At 45.5% G+C, this 15,635-nt stretch overlaps 1 protein-coding gene across 3 annotated transcripts in view; it reads right to left on the bottom strand.

Moving 5' to 3' along the window:
* Positions 1 to 15,635, bottom strand: part of UNC80 (unc-80 homolog, NALCN channel complex subunit) — a gene marked incomplete at both ends in the record, with an annotated part of 125,727 nt that overhangs the window by 12,155 nt on the left and 97,937 nt on the right. For all 3 annotated transcript variants that reach the window (XM_079538944.1, XM_079538943.1, XM_079538945.1), the window contains 8 exons: positions 701 to 880; positions 1,779 to 1,944; positions 2,835 to 3,019; positions 4,495 to 4,701; positions 5,481 to 5,604; positions 7,431 to 7,556; positions 9,793 to 9,916; positions 12,300 to 12,500. In XM_079538944.1, coding sequence (XP_079395070.1) covers positions 701 to 880; positions 1,779 to 1,944; positions 2,835 to 3,019; positions 4,495 to 4,701; positions 5,481 to 5,604; positions 7,431 to 7,556; positions 9,793 to 9,916; positions 12,300 to 12,500 — 1,313 coding nt within the window. The remainder of the gene's footprint in view (positions 1 to 700; positions 881 to 1,778; positions 1,945 to 2,834; positions 3,020 to 4,494; positions 4,702 to 5,480; positions 5,605 to 7,430; positions 7,557 to 9,792; positions 9,917 to 12,299; positions 12,501 to 15,635) is intronic.

Here is a 15,635-nt window from a genome sequence, read left to right as displayed (position 1 = left end):
AGAAGCAGAGAGAAGGAGAAATTCCAAGAATAACATGAAACTCAGCTGAAATGACAAAGCCACACTGAGGTCATTGCAAATCACTCCCCAAAAGATTCACCATTCCATTCCTTTTAAACAGACACCAGAAAGCCTGGCAGCCCTAGAGCCTTCCAGCTGCCCAAAACAGAGATATCAGGCTTTTGTTGTCAGAAGGTTTAACACTTAATTTCCTCTTTGTGAATCAAGTGACACAAGCACACAAACAGTCTACCCTGCAGAGCCACAGCTGGATTCCATGCAGCACAAGGACAACATATCCCACGTCAGAGCATCTGGACACAAGTGATGAGGCAAAAGCACTCAGCAGCTACACAGCCAGCCACCGCCCCACAACCGTCACATGAAAGTCAGAGGGGTCTGATTGCTAAATGTCTTATCAGCAATGTGGGGACTGCACATCAGCCTAGGTCTCAACACTAAAAGCCTGCCTGTGCCCTTCCTTCTCTCTACACAGAGCTCAGGAGGAAACGTGGAGGTATAGAATGATCCAAGCTCTAACATCACGGATGATGTAGCAACCACAACAGTTTCTTAGCCTCGTACACCCACATGCTTTTGCCCACACTAGGACAGCTGTCTTCCCCTCCCATCTGTCTTCTGGGACATTCAAGAAACCCTTTCAGAAATGAGAGCTTTGCTCCATTCAGTAGCCACATACTTTCTTCATCCTCCTCATCTGTACGGCTCAGTGTGTCCTGAGAGGCCTGCTGGGAAGGCTCGCTGTCCTGCTCCCAGACTGTGCCAGTGCCAGTGTTGGAACGGGACATGGTGGCCAGACTCAGGCGGTAAGCAGAGGTGGAGGTGCCCACGGTGCTCACAGATGTCTTCCCTTGGTAAGCTGCAAAAGTGAGAAAACCAAACCTAAGTCAGAGGTGGAACTGAAAATCAACAAACAACCATGCATTCATGTCACATCGGGCACCTGGCTCTGCTCCCACCAGTGCAACAGTGGCTGGGCAGACACAGCTGCCCTGGCTCACCTCGTCTCTCCCAAGTCTTACTATGGTGTGCCTGTTTTTCTCTTATGCAGTCTGTTTTTCTCCTTCAACCTTACTGATATATTTTCTGGATCAGCTTCGACATTTAGGAACAAGGCAGATTACTGCCGAGAAAAAAAAAAAAGCTGGAGGCATTTTCTTTTAAATTTCTTTTCCTTTCTTTAGAACAAAGCATGTAAAATCTCTTGCTGTCTGCAAGCAGTGGCTGCCATCTCGTGGCAGGAAGGGTGACTGAAGCGTCCCCTTGTGGAAAGAGAGAGATGGAGAGATGCGTCCTTATGCTGTGAGCTCACAGGCAACAGTAGAGTAAATCAAAGCAAGATGAAGAGCAGAGCAGAGGAGACAAAACTGCTGCAGAACAATGGATATATGTTTCTACATGATGGATATATGTTTCTACATGAGCTGCTCCAGATGTATAGAGATGAAAGTGAGGGCTTGCCGTGTTGTGTGATGGGGCTGTGCAGGCCAGCTGTGATGGAGAGGCACCTGCTGAGAAATGGTCTTACTGGGAAAAAAATGGGCACAAAGTGCTTTTCACAGCTGCCCTGCCTTTGAGTGGCTGTCCAACAGCAAGGCTGGGCTGGGCATGGGGCCTAATTGAGGGACAAGCTGCCAGGGTCAGAGTGGATTATCTCACCCTCCTCCTAGACAGTGGGCAGACACACCACAAGTTAATTTTTGGGTGAACCACCTGGATAGACCAGGCTGGCAGCCCCTTGGCTCTCCTCTCCTTACCGGATCCACTGTGCACTGCCTCCTTCAGGATTTTCAGCTCATTATTGAATTCTGCAATGAGGGAGCTCTTGCAGAGAGGCCGCGGTATGAACCGTCTCTCCAGCTGGTCAGCAATGTGTTGTCGTGCAGTCAGCTCCTCGTGGTTCTCGGCCGGCTGGGCCAGCAGCTAAGGCATGAACAACATGGTGACATATTAGCATTGGAGGGGAATGACGCCCAGGGAACTGGGACTGGTCTCCAGACCAGCACAAGCCTGCAGCAAACTGCCCGCTTTGCTGGCATGAGGTTTTGACTGCAGCTATGAGAAGTTTCCACCTGTCTTTCAGGAACAACCTTGTATGTGACTGAACAGACACAAAATCTCACTTACTAATGGTACGTGGAGATCAGGGCTTCCTTATGCTAAGCTCCACCCTCAGACTTTACACAGCTACAGCCTGCAATATGATTTATTCTGTCCAAATGGTGAGAAACAGAAGGCTAAATAAGGTGAGTGCCATGTGCCAGTCTAGCTGGTAAGCAGAGAAGAGCTGTGATTAGCTTAAGCCCTGACTGCCTCAGCCCGGCAGCTGTCTCTTCTTCCACATGAGCCCCATCAGAACCATCACCCAAGAGATGCAAAGCTCAGTGGTGCTTCCTGGCTGTTAGCTGCACTGCCCAGCTCTTTTCAGAAGAGCATTTTCAGAAAATTTCTGCCAGCCAAGCCTGGGCTCAGAGCGTCCATGCTACTTTTCAGTGTCTGTCACAAAACTACGTCCGCATGAAAACCCTCTTGGTCAAGCCCAGTAGTACTAAGTCTAGCTGTCCTCTCTGTGGCTTCTTGGATCAGAGCTCCTATATGATTGGCATACTCTTTGTTGCTGTCCAGCAAAAAGCTTTGTGATTTAGTTTCAAAGGGTTCATGTGCTTACTAACACATCAATACTTCTGAAAAGTCACTCCCCATACATGAACATCCATTTCTCCCCGGCACGCTGTTACCTCAGTTCTCAGCAGGCTAATAAGGGATATCTTGCCTTCAGGGAGTGATCTGGCAGGAGCTAAAGCACCTGTTACCTTGCACTGGATGAAGGGCCGAAGGAGCACAAAGATAGGAATCCGTGTTCGCACGATAAAGTCGAGGAAGTCCCACAGGGCCAGCCCTCCCACCTTCCGCAGCGCCATCTCTTTGACTTGCAGGCTCAGCCAGTACCACTGGCTGTCCAGTTGGCGTTCAAAGCAAACAAGGATCACCTTCAAGGCTACAGGAAAACACACAACAGCAAAGGGCAATCAGAGATGTTATCGTGTCCAGTACATTTACCGAGGGAGAAAAAGGGAAGGCCACAACGAGCACAAACCAGCACAAGCATGCATGCGCGCACGTGAAACTGCACACCTACACACCTAAGAGTTACAAGTCTCTTCTGTCTGCAAACACTTCAGGTAGAGGAACAACTCTGTTAGAATAAAGGGCCTACAGCTCAGGACTGGCAGGCTCACTTCCAGTTTTACTAACAGGAAATTTTCCTACTTCACACCCAAGTTCCTCTGTGTCTTCTTGCTCCAGCTTTCTCTCTCCCTCCCTGCAGAGTTCTTCTAATGTAATTAGTTTATCTTCCTGGAACCCAGGTATTGTGAAAGCAACTCAGGAAGGGAACACAGCCTTGGCTGATCAGACAACTCAAAAATCTCCATCAAGCACAGCCATGTGAAGGGCCACCCTCAGAGCACAATAATCTCCAGGTTATTTACAGGGCAATGAAAAGAATCTTTCTTGCAGTGCATCTGTTTGAGCCACAGCCAAACAACAACAAAAAAAACTGGTAAGCCAAGGGCCATAATTCACAAGAGCACTGCATTACAATTAGGGGATGAAGAGAGGAGATGAGGCTCAGAACAATATTCTGTATTAGAGGACTGTGACCAACAGCTCACAGAAGAGACAAGGAATCTATTCCTTGGAACAAAGAGCAGGCCTGGTAGTGACCCACTGTACTATCTTTCCTGATGGGATAGTCAAGGCATCACACACCTGTATGCACGTTTTCTGGGACTGGGAGCTAAATCAGGGATGAACTGCCAGTTTTTCCATCAATGGCACCCCATACCTCAGATACAGGTTAACAAAGACCACAATACATCTTTGGGTAAGAGCTCTCACAAAACCAGACACTGAAGCTGTGCAGAAGGAGGGCTCTCCATATAGTTCTGATAACCTAGACTGCAGCTGAAGCTCTGTTTCAATTATTTTTTCTTTCCTTTCACCTGAGGGTCGTATGTGAGGCAAACGTTGTGTTCCCTTGTAGCAGCGTACAGCGAGCAGGGCGAATATCAGTCAACAAGGACTGTGTGCACAGGACCAGCAGGCAGGCAGACCGCATCACGTTTTACCCCAGCTAACCTCAGACCAGTAAAAGTGTCACATGAGGGGATGGTAGGCAGGCTGACTTGCCTTTTGTGGCTATATCCTGGCAGTATGAAAACTGGGCGGCATCTCTCTGTGCTGCAGTCTCCTCCACTTGCAGTGCAGACACCGCTCACGTTGCAATACTTCCCAGAGTTACTCCTGGCTTCATGCTCTGGCATGGACCCCTATTTCAGGGCAAGATCTAAAGCAGCTCTAAGAGCTCAATTAGCTCCTGCCTGAGATGGTTTTCTTTGGTGTTACCTACAGTTTTGAATGCTCCATTTTATCTCTGTCTCTTCCCAGCTGTGAGCAGAAGCCATCACTCACCCAGGTAGGCAGCCTGGCTGGTGGACTCCGCGAGCCCTTCCCGCCGCAGGTCCTTCCCTGCATCCCCTGGGGTGGAACAGTGGGCAGGCGAGCTCTCCAGCATGAAGTTCTTGCTGCGGGACGTGCTGATGATGCGAGGTGGCAGGAGGATATTGATAACAGTCTGGAGCAGCAGCAGGACCTCAGGCTGCTCCAGCCAGGGGCTGTCTGAGATGCATTGGAAGGGGAAAGAGAGAGAGAGAGAAAGATCAGGCTACACCTCAAGGATGCCCAAAGATCCAGACCCTGCTCCGTTCCAAAATGTGAGGCAATCTCAATTGTCCCCTAAGCCACAACTTCGTCCCCCACACCTTGTTATGCTGTTTCTCCTCCTGCAAGCAAAGGCAAAGTTTATTTAACACCAACACCAATACGCACAAACACAGAGCTACACAGCACAACTAAATGTCCCATTCAGTGGTCTGATGATCTCATGTTCTTTTTTTTATCTCTCCCTTCCCTTTCTTCTTCGCTTTTCTTTGGGGATTTACCAGTGATCACCCTCCATAGAAGAAAGCAAGGAGCAGGACTCGTGCCAGACAAGTGGCATGGACTGGGCAGATGGCAATCTACAGGGGCAGGCAATTTCTGTGACCTCTGCTCCCCTTTGGCTTTTGCTACAACAGCCTTGTCTTGCCTTGCACTCCGGTTTCAAAAAGGGAGCATGTCTGTGAAAGACCTGACCCAAGAACCACGGCACAGCTGAAACAAAGAGGAGAAACAACTTCCCCCAGCGGAACTCTTTCCAGTCTCAGACCCAAAGGGCACTTAGCTGACACACTGTAAGTGACAGGAAAAAAAAAAAGAAAGCAAACCAAAAAAAAGAAAACAAATCAAAAAGTTAAAAAAAAAAAAAAAAAGGAAAAAAATCAACAGAGAGCAGGGAAAGTGCAAACATCAGTTGTCAGAAAAAGGGAGAAAAACTCCTTTTGTTAAATTAGTCAGACCTTTGCTTCCAGATCCTACTGTGAGCACAAATGGAATCAGTAGGTTTAAAAGCATTCCTTCCCTTCTTTCCTGATTGGTGAATGGGGAGACGACATGGCTTAGGGGGAAATCTTCTTTCAAAGCCTGTGCAGTAATAATAAGAAAGGATTAAACGATTTCATCAGCAGATAACTCACACAAGTTACTGTAGGGAATGGCGGTCCCCCAGGCACCCTGTTTACACAGCACAACAGGCAATGATGACCTAATTGAATTAGAAGCCCTGACATCAGCCAGGAGTAAAAGGATTTCACACAACAACCTAAGCATCACCTGCTCTTGTCATAACCAAGAGGTAAGAAGCTCAGATTCCTTACCCACAGATATTAACAATATCAGAGGCATACCACAGTAGTTGGCTGGGTGTTAGTTCCAAACTCAGTTCTGCTGCAAATGGGACCAGAATTTGACCCTGATTACGGGGAATAACAAAAAATGAACAGAAGAAACAGCACGAATGATACTATCTAATATTCCGCTGTTTGAACATGGAGGTTATTCCCAAACACATTTTTTGTTCTACTTCACTTTGCGCTGTTCTACCACCTTTCCTAACATAAAGAATGAACTCCTAAAAAATAAGCAAAATGCATATTTACTGAAACCTTAAATGAAAGGTCCTTCATATTCTTTAGACGAGGTAATACAAGTGAACTGCTAGTAGAACCTCTGCTCACTTACATTTACAACTTCCCAGTTGCTATAGTCCTAGCAGTGAAATGCAACCGAACTTTGTAACCTCTCAAATTTATAGATCTGGGCTGAGAAATTCCAGAGAATGCTTTTTGGTGGGATGTGAAGTATTTCTGTTTCATATCCTACTGGAAGCGTTAGGAATACAGCTTCTCCTGTTTTCCTGCTGTTTGGTTTTCATTCCACTTAAAACCCATTAAAAGAAGGAGTGAACAGGGAGGAGAAGATCATAAAAATGGAAACTCTCAATGTGGTTTTAAAATGACTATTTTGGTACCTGTTTTTAAAAAAAGCTAAAAGATTTCAGAGAAGGTGACGGTGGCCCTTTTTTGCTTCTGATTAACGAACCATTACTCAGAGCTGGAAGAAATCTGTGCTCTGTGTGAGCTGGTATCAAAAAGTCCTTCCGTGCCTCGTGCTCTGAGAGACAGCACTATGTTTTCATCCCTCTAACCCTTCCCAAGCAGCCCCACTTCTCAGAAATAGTTGCTGAAGTATCCAACTGGATGCGTCAATGCATATTTAAAAATGCAAGTTGGAGCTAAATTATGAAAAATTTGACTCTTCATTCTGTTGCTGCCACTGTCTCCACTCTATCTGATCTCACGCCAATGAGGAGGAGAAAGAGATACGAGGGCAGAAAGATTCTGTAATTGTTGTGGCACTGTTGTGAGAAAGGAATAGTGATGAATTTCTCCAAAAGTACAGGATGGGTTTGTTATTCGCTACAAGGATGTTATTGAGTCAGCAGCTGAAAATCCTAAGTTGCCCTGCCTCTTCGAGCTGGCACACTGTGACCAACTCTTACCTCTCGGTTACGCACATGCACCCAACAAGAAAGGACATTGGGTTGCACGGACGTGACCCAGGCACATTTCCCCATGGCAGAAGACTTGTGCTAGCTTCTTAGATACTGCAAAGAATCCTAATATGCTTGTCAGAGCTTTAAACAGCATCAATCAGCCGAACTCCCTGGACGTGAATTTGCAGCGTTAAGCTGATGGATGCTTGCTGTGGAGCTGGCCCCAACAGGTCAATTTTGAGCTCAGTTCAAATCATCAAAAGGATGGGAGAATCTACGTGTTGCTTCTCTTTGATTTTTGGTGTATGTTCCACAGTTTTTGCCCAGCTTTTGCAGAAACAAAACAGAGCACCGATGAGTTGGTGTCTCAACCAGAAGCTAAAACACGCCTAGCCACAGGCCAGGGCAGACACACCTGTATCTGCAATGCTACAAGCCGGACAACAGCTGTGCTGAAAGGCAGAGGTGGCGAGAGATAAGGGCTGAGATGAAGAAGGGGTAATCCGTCAGCCACACTGGAGGGTCCTACCACTCCCATCACCTGCAATACAAACAGAGCACATCACCACAACTGACTGCTTACAGTTTAATCCATGCCATATCCTCCAACATCAGTGAAATGGAGGGGCCTTCCATTCGAGCACTGGGTTGGGGTGGCTCTAGGAGAACCAGCCATCCACAGTGGTCCTTGGGGGAGATGGGGCCAGCGAAGAGGAGTTCTAGCAGGGATAGGGAGGGGGAAAGAGGGAACCGGCAAGGGTGGGAGGAGTGCACAGGTAGCTCGGTACATTTACAAATGTACCCAGTACCAGCCCTGAATGACCAGCACTGGACTGGTGGAACAGTTTGAGTTGGAGGATACGTCATGTAACAACTGTAACAAATGAAATATGTCACCAAAGCAAGAAGTCTGCATTGAAACTGGATCTTTTTCCCTTCTCTTCTACTGGAAAAAAAATGTCCTAAGTCTGACCCAAGCCGGGTTTTGTACAATGTTCAGATTCCCCTCAAACACACTCTATTCCTATCGATTCTAAGTATGATTCATCTCACTTGACACAAGACTTCTAATATTGTCACCTGCATGTGACTTGGTTGTCTGCAACCCCGTGAAATATCACCACAAGAAAACAAGAGTTCAAGGGGAGAGTTATTTGAACTGTTTAGGATATTTTCCTCATACAAATTAAATCACAGGTCTGCATCTGCCCGTTTCTCTCCATGACTAGATAAATCTAGATGACAGAAACAGGCAGAAAACACTTCCACAAATTTGGCTTAGGGAGAAAGGTAGTAACCAGTTTTCTTCCTGAAAACCAAAGGGCAATTTAGAATGGCAGAGCCCTTTCTTTTTGTCACCGTGGATTATCATTAAAGTATTTCCCCATTTTCCCAGCTAATCTCTTTTTGGCTTTGTGATGTAATTGGTCTACACATGAATATCAGTAAGCAGTCAGGGGTGCTCCCATAGCAGCCAAAGTTCTGACAGCTAATGGTAAGATCCTCTTAACACAAAGAATACATCTTTTCCTGGTACCTCTCTTTGACATTCCCACCCAGCTGAATGTAAGCTCTATGACTGCACTTTAGCACTGCAGATCTTTCTGCTTTTTTTAGAGCACTGGCTCATTCCTAATGCACGCTCTTTAGAGAGCTTTCTGTTGTGATTCACTCCATATTGTCTGCTTATCAAACTACAAGTCCATTGTAAACTTGTATTCTAGCTAATTCTGTAGCAGCTTTCCTGTGAAACCACTCCAATTAGCCCGAGGGTCCCGATTTGCAGTGCCTCTGAGTAGCCACCTCTGCGTGAACAAGGAAGAAGTCTCATGGACTCTGTCAGCTTGGACTTCCATGTCCTTGCAGTTAAGAGTGCTGCAGAGGCTTGAAGGACAGGAGCCTTTGTAAACACCGATACCGCATTTTAACTAGTGATAACTGTTCTTAAATCTCCTCAGAGAGGCTTTCTGATACTGCTAGATAAAGTTCCAACATCTGTATTCTCAGAAGAAAATGTTATTAAACCCAACAACAATGACAATACTAGGGCCGCCTTTCCCCCTTATCTGTATTTTTTCCACATGAAATGTGAGCACATGCATTTCTACAAATAGCTGGAGTTACACGGAAATCAAATGGAGACTTTGCTCCCACTGTAACAGCTGCAGAAACTACAATCTATTATTGAATGACAAAACAGGCTCTGTTTCTATCACCTCTGCTGTAACACACTTATGAGAAAAATGTCTACCGAGAGTGGGATCTGAACATTGTACCATGCAAACCTGTACTAGATCAAGCCAGGGACATTGCAAATAGAGGAGTGAATCCACCCATGTAAATCCTTCTAACTAGCCAGACACCTGATAGCCTCTGACAGAGCCAGCAGGGTCCTTCCCCACTGGAGACGGTAGGTATCTCCAGGATCAGCCCCTCCCCACCTCTACCAGGTGTGTGCAGTCTCCACCACCCCACTCTCCAACTTGCAGCCCTCAACTCTCAGCTCAATCTGGCAAAGGTAGATCTTCAAAGTGGTGCGTGGGGAGCAACGGAAAGAAATCGCTTGACCACTGCTACTGGTCACTGTATCTCCCCATGCACCACTTCAAAAATGAACCTTGCTATCTCTAGTGTCACTTGCGAAGTCCCCTTGCGAGGGGTAAGGGGGACAGGTAAAATGACAGGAATGGGAATGGACTCTCATCTTCGGTGCAGAGAAGTCAACAGCAGACTGAGGTTTAGCAAAAGGTTCACAGGGTTGCCGCTTGGCTACTCACCAGATTGACACACACATTGATCAGAGACCTAAGGTGAGGCAGGAAGGATATGATTGGCTGCCTCTGAAGTGTCAAACAAACCCCTTCAATCAAATTGCTGGCAGGCTCCCACTCAACCTGGCGCCTGCAATACAACAGTAGGTGCTGTTAGCCGCTGGCCTCCTGCCCCCCACCAGACGCTCGCAAACATGGCGACCGACACACAGTGACGCCCACAGAGGAAACGTTTCAGACAGCAACGATGCCCGAGATGAGCACAAAGTGCACGACAGAGAGAAGGTTTTATCCACGCAGCTCAGGAAAGCACAGAGCACACTGAGTGTCTGAGAGACCAAAATGTAGCAGAGATTCTGCATTAGCGACAAAAAAAGCCCTGACAACAACAACGGTAGATAGGTTGTGATTCACTTTTCCCTGCGATGGGGGATGAAACAGACTCAGCAGACAGCTGTCTCAGGTGTGCCTGTGTGTGGGAAGACTTCTGCTGGGCCGTGATCCCAACTGAGAGTGACTCCTCCATCTCTTGTGGTTTTCTGATGTTCAATAAGCCTTGTCAGCTATGAGTGTCCTCTGCAAACTACTCTGCCATCCAGTCTGAGAGAGTCACATTGACTCTCTGTACTTGAGCTGCCCAGCAGTGCAGACTTCACCGTCCTCACCTCATGTAGGACAACTTATCAGCACCAAAGTCCTCTATTTCAGGAGTCCTTCTTCCCTGACAATTCGATTTTCTTCAAAATAGCTTGCAGGACTCTAGTCCTCTTGACAGGTTCTGAATGGCTCCCTCCAAACCGTAAGCAGACACATCAGAAATAACAACAAAGCAGTTCCCACCTTTGATCTCAGGGTCGTATTCTTCAGAGATGGTGTAGTTCTGAAGCCAGTATCTAACTGAGTACTTACTGGGATGGAAGGACAAGGCTTGAATAACCTGTTTGCTCAGGAATGAGCAATACCCTAGTCAAGTTTGCTCAGAGGACTTCCTACAGATGAAACCAAGATGAAACATTTGCTGTCTGAATTCTAAAGTATGCAAATATACACCTCATTTTTCAGCAACTACTGCTCCTAAACCTACTCTGGAACAGTAGTTTGCCTTTGTACACATTCTTACGCTACTCCCATCAGACTGTGGCTTTGGAGCGGGGTGCCCACGGGAGGCAGTATGCAAGATTCTGGTGTAAATATCCTAATGGAAGGCTTCTAGGGTCTGCCATCCAGCAACAATGTGATTTCTTTTCCATCTCCAAGAGGTTACTTGCTTAAATGATGCTTAACAATACTTAAATGCAGTTAATGCATCTGGTCAAGTGGCTTTGTTGTCTCTGTCCCTATGCATATGGAATAATAGTTTCATCTAAGCACAGGTTCAAGCACAGATGAGGGAATATGAGGAGAATTTTATTTTATAAGCATTCAATTCACTTAGACAAAAGGAAAGTTACTCAAGAACAAGGAAGACCCTTAAGCTGCCTTTTGAAGCAGAAGAAAGTATGAGCAAGAACATAAAGAAATGGCAAGGCCTATCAAAGAATCAAACCATCTGGAAGGGGAAGCATCAATATCTCCAGCTCTAAATTCCCCACAAGGGCAGCAGTTTCTAAAACAAGATTGTTAGCCAAAGGGAAGTGACACGTAGGGATGCCAGAAAGAAGAAATCACCCTCTTATTATTTGCTCCATCTTAGTTGTATACATATGATTCCCACAAGGACCTGAAGTTTTGTGTCTAAATTCCAGATTCTGACGTTCTCTAATGTAATTTGGTTTCCCAGTTCGTATTGCTAACAAAACAAAGCAGTTGAGGACATTCGTCCACAAGGTTAACTGAGACCAAGAGCTTTTTTCACTAAGATCATTGGAAAATCTGCACGGTTGAGGGATTTTACACAACCCAGACTACATATATATCACTGCCTATGAGGTCGAAATGTTCAATTTTGAATACTTCTGGAACTCAGCAAGGCCTGTACCACAGCACTACTTCATGAAGCACCAAGTTTTCACAAGTCACTGACTGGATTCAATTGCTGCAGTTCTGCTCCCTTTATGAAGGCACACTGAGAAGCTACTGCATAGCTCCAGACTACTTTTATCTTTACAGAGAACATAACAGCATTTTTGTGAGAAGGTATTCTTGAAATACTCTTGTTAGAGTTCACTTAACTTTCCATTAAAGAACAAAAAAATTAATCTCCTTAACTCACAGCTAAAATAAATAGATGGCAGACGGTACAAATCTGATGATGTATTTTGGAGAAAGAGAACATGAGATTTCCGTAAGTACTCTCTGTACTTCTTGATTACCTGAAATTTCTTTTCTTTTTATCAGAAGCCACAACAAAAACGTCAACATAAATGCACACTTACAGAGGAAAAACCCTTCATTTTCTAATATAATGTAAAGGCTCACAGCAATACAACAGTTCTAGTTAGATGACATACCCACACTTCAAGGCTTGCAACATCAGAAACGGACCCCAGAGGGTTTCCATTGTACCTGCTTACCTCAGAGTAGGCATCTTGTGAATTTTATTGAACATACGGTCCAATCTCTTTAAGATGAGGATAAGGGCAGGTCTCACCGCCTCAGCTGTCCAGTCAGTGATGGGTAACATCTCCATGATGTAGCGACGGAGACCTCGGCTCTCCATCGTCTGCGTGTCATAAGGTGCCAATTTCAGCAGGGAATGTGCAATTTCTGCCAATCTGAAACCAGAGCTCGTTAAGAGAGAAACCTAATACTCTACAGCTTGCATCTCTTCACACGTGCCCTTTTCATTGGGTCCAAAAAGACCTTTATGATTTCTTCAGACTAAATATTTCACTTTTAAATGGCTAAAGTTAGGTGAGATGAACCCTGTTATAAGTGAATAGCCTATTATTTGGTTTTCTGAAGACTCTGAGAAGGCATCTGACAGCCTTCAATGACCATGGCTGTCACATCATGTTCTGGTATATCTGCTGTCTAGCTAGAAAAGATTGTTTCCTTCAGCAGCTAAATCCTGTTAGTCATTTAACTGACACTAGTGTCATGGTTCTATGTTTTTGTTTTTGTTTTGTTTTTTTTATGGTTTCAATATTCCACATCAAAACATCATGTAGTGTACAGGGCATTAAAGTGTCACTGCCCCAATCCCAGGTACCTATCCCTGTACATTACAGCAGTCACGGGATCTGACCCTTCCGGGTGGGGGGGGGCGCTCTCTTGCTGCCTGGCAGTGGGTGCTGGAGGGTGCTTTCCTAGCCGTTCCAAGCTTTTCAGGTTTGAATCGGTCCCGGGAACTCTCTCTCTCATCTTGTCTGATTTATTAATCTCAATTTCAATTAAATTGTATTATACTGTGTTATTTTGTATTCCAATATTATAGTAAAATAAGTTTTCCTCCATAGATTGTTGGCGCTGCTCTTTTCCTCCCTTCCTTCCTTCCCATTTTTTGTGGGACTGGGGTGGGGGGGGAGGGCAGAGGCCTGTCGCCCCTGTCACGGACATAGATTGATCTGGTCAACTCCGTGACAGATTTTTGGCGCCCAACGTGGGGCACGACTGCTTTTTAGCTTTTAGAACGAATCTCTTTTTCTCTCTGCTCTTAGAGAGCTTCGTTAGGGAGCATTATCAGTAGTTCAAGTTTCTGTGCTGGAAAACCTGACCTTGAAAGATTAGGCGTACTGCCAGTGTTCTGGGATATTTGTAAACTTTGAGCACTACTTAGTCTGGGTAGTGCCTTTTGTTTTCTTTTTTCTTTTTTTTTTCCCTCCTCTTGTTAGCTTCAATTCATTAACCCCTTTTTAGCAAGCACCAGTGATGAACCCACTCGTTATTGTGGGGGTGCTGGGTAAAGGATTTAAAGCAATGGTGTTACTCACAACCTACTGGCCAATAATCCATCTCACACTTACGTGTTGTGGAATTGCATTCATATATAACTACCTAAGGGCACTGATGGAGACACCTATGTTTTACCTACTTGCAATGTGGTATGATTTGAATTTTGACATTTACATCCCAGAAGGAATGGCTAATTTCACAAACAACTACATCCCAAATGGAATGTCTAATTTCACAAACAGTTACATCCCAAATGGAATAACTAATTTTACAAACAATACAATGTTCAGACCAGTCTCCAGGTTTTCTTCTCGGTTTATCAAACGTTTTACGAATCTTGAATTAATACTCATGTTGTTGTTGCTGTTCGTGTCATCAATTCTCCTGAATGTACTCCAACGCATTCGTAATAAGGAGTCACCTCCAAAACTAGAGAATGATGACTGGCAGGGAATATGGAGAGGTTTAGGAAAGGTCTTAGAAGCATGGGGACCCGCAGTGTCATGGGATTTTACTCTTGAACACCTGTGGGATCCTGAGAAACTAAGCCAGTATTTGAGTCAGGGACTATGCGGCTTACATACATCTAAGGAGGTACAACTTATTTGGGGTTTGGCTTGTGCTTACCGTGCCCTATATAATACCATTCTGAAGAGAGAGAGTTTCCGAGCTGAGGTTCAAGCCAAAGGGGAAAATCCCCAAGTCAAATCTAATCAATCACAGGAGACACCAGTAACAATACCAGTTGCTCCTGTGGAGGGCAAGAAATGGAAACGAGTGTCTTCGCGTCTTGAACGAAAAAGAGAAGAGGAGGAGGAGGAGGCGGAGGAAGATCCAGGCGAGGGGCCCTCCTCAGAACCACCACCATCGCGAAAGGCAAAAGGGAAAACTAAGAGACATGCAGAAGAGAGTGATGAAGAGGAAATCTCTATTACTACTCGCCGGCCTCTAAAGATGACTGAAATCCAAGGTTCAAGAAAGGAGTTTACACGGCACCCGAATGAAAGTCTTGTTTCCTGGTTGGTTCGCTGTTGGGACAGTGGGGCCCATAGCTTATCTCTGGATGGTAATGAAGCTCGCCAGCTAGGTGCCATTGCCAGAGATCCAGCTATTGATAGAGGAATTAGTCGGTGTTCGGATGAAACTGCCTCCCTCTGGGAACGAGTGTTAATAGCCGTGAAGGAAAAGTATCCCTTCAAAAACGGTTTGAAGATTGCGATGAAAAAATGGGATACAGTTGAAAAGGGTATCCAGTATTTGAGGGAAATAGGTGTGGTGGAAATGTTGTATGACCCTAACTTTGTTCCTAACCTACCACAACAAAACCGCGACCCTGAAAGAGTGAGGACAACGCCTGAGATATGGCAGAAACTCGTGACAACAGCGCCGGACAAATATGCCTCTACACTAATGTCAGCGTGTGACAGATACAACGAACAACAGAGAACGCCCTTAATTTATGAATTAATTCTTACGCTCCAAAACTATCAACAGTTGCTATCCCCCATTCATGCTGCTGTAGCTGCTATCTCAAAAGTGACGGACCAACTGAATGAAACGCGGCAGCAAATGTCTCAACTGATTAACCGTGACAAACCTGTAGCAGTATCAGAGATGCTTGATGAAGATCAGGATAATCAAACGAGTCTAGCGAAGGATGTGAAGGAGGTGAAGGAGATGATGAAATTTATGCGAGCCCACCTAATTAAAGACGATGAACCTTCCTTCTCACGTGCACCATCAAAAATCTCAGCTGTTAGAGGCAGACGCTCTCCAGCTCAAGTAAGGGGTAATACACCGCGAATTGTCTTATGGTATTACCTACGTGACCATGGAGAAGACATGAAGAAGTGGCACGGTCAACCTACTCCTGTACTACGAGCCCGGGTGAAAGAATTACAAGGCAGATCAACCACCAGTGCAGTTGCTCCAGTTACCACAGGTAATGAATAGAGGGGCCCTGCCCTCAGTCAGGGGGGGGAAAGGGATAATAGAGTATATTGGACTGTGTGGAT

The sequence above is a fragment of the Tetrao urogallus genome, assembly GCF_951394365.1.
Source record: "Tetrao urogallus genome assembly, chromosome: 8".
In the NCBI taxonomy this organism is placed as follows: domain Eukaryota; kingdom Metazoa; phylum Chordata; class Aves; order Galliformes; family Phasianidae; genus Tetrao; species Tetrao urogallus.
The sequence above is the reverse complement of the archived record's forward strand: the minus strand, read 5'-3'. Positions and strand labels throughout refer to the sequence as shown.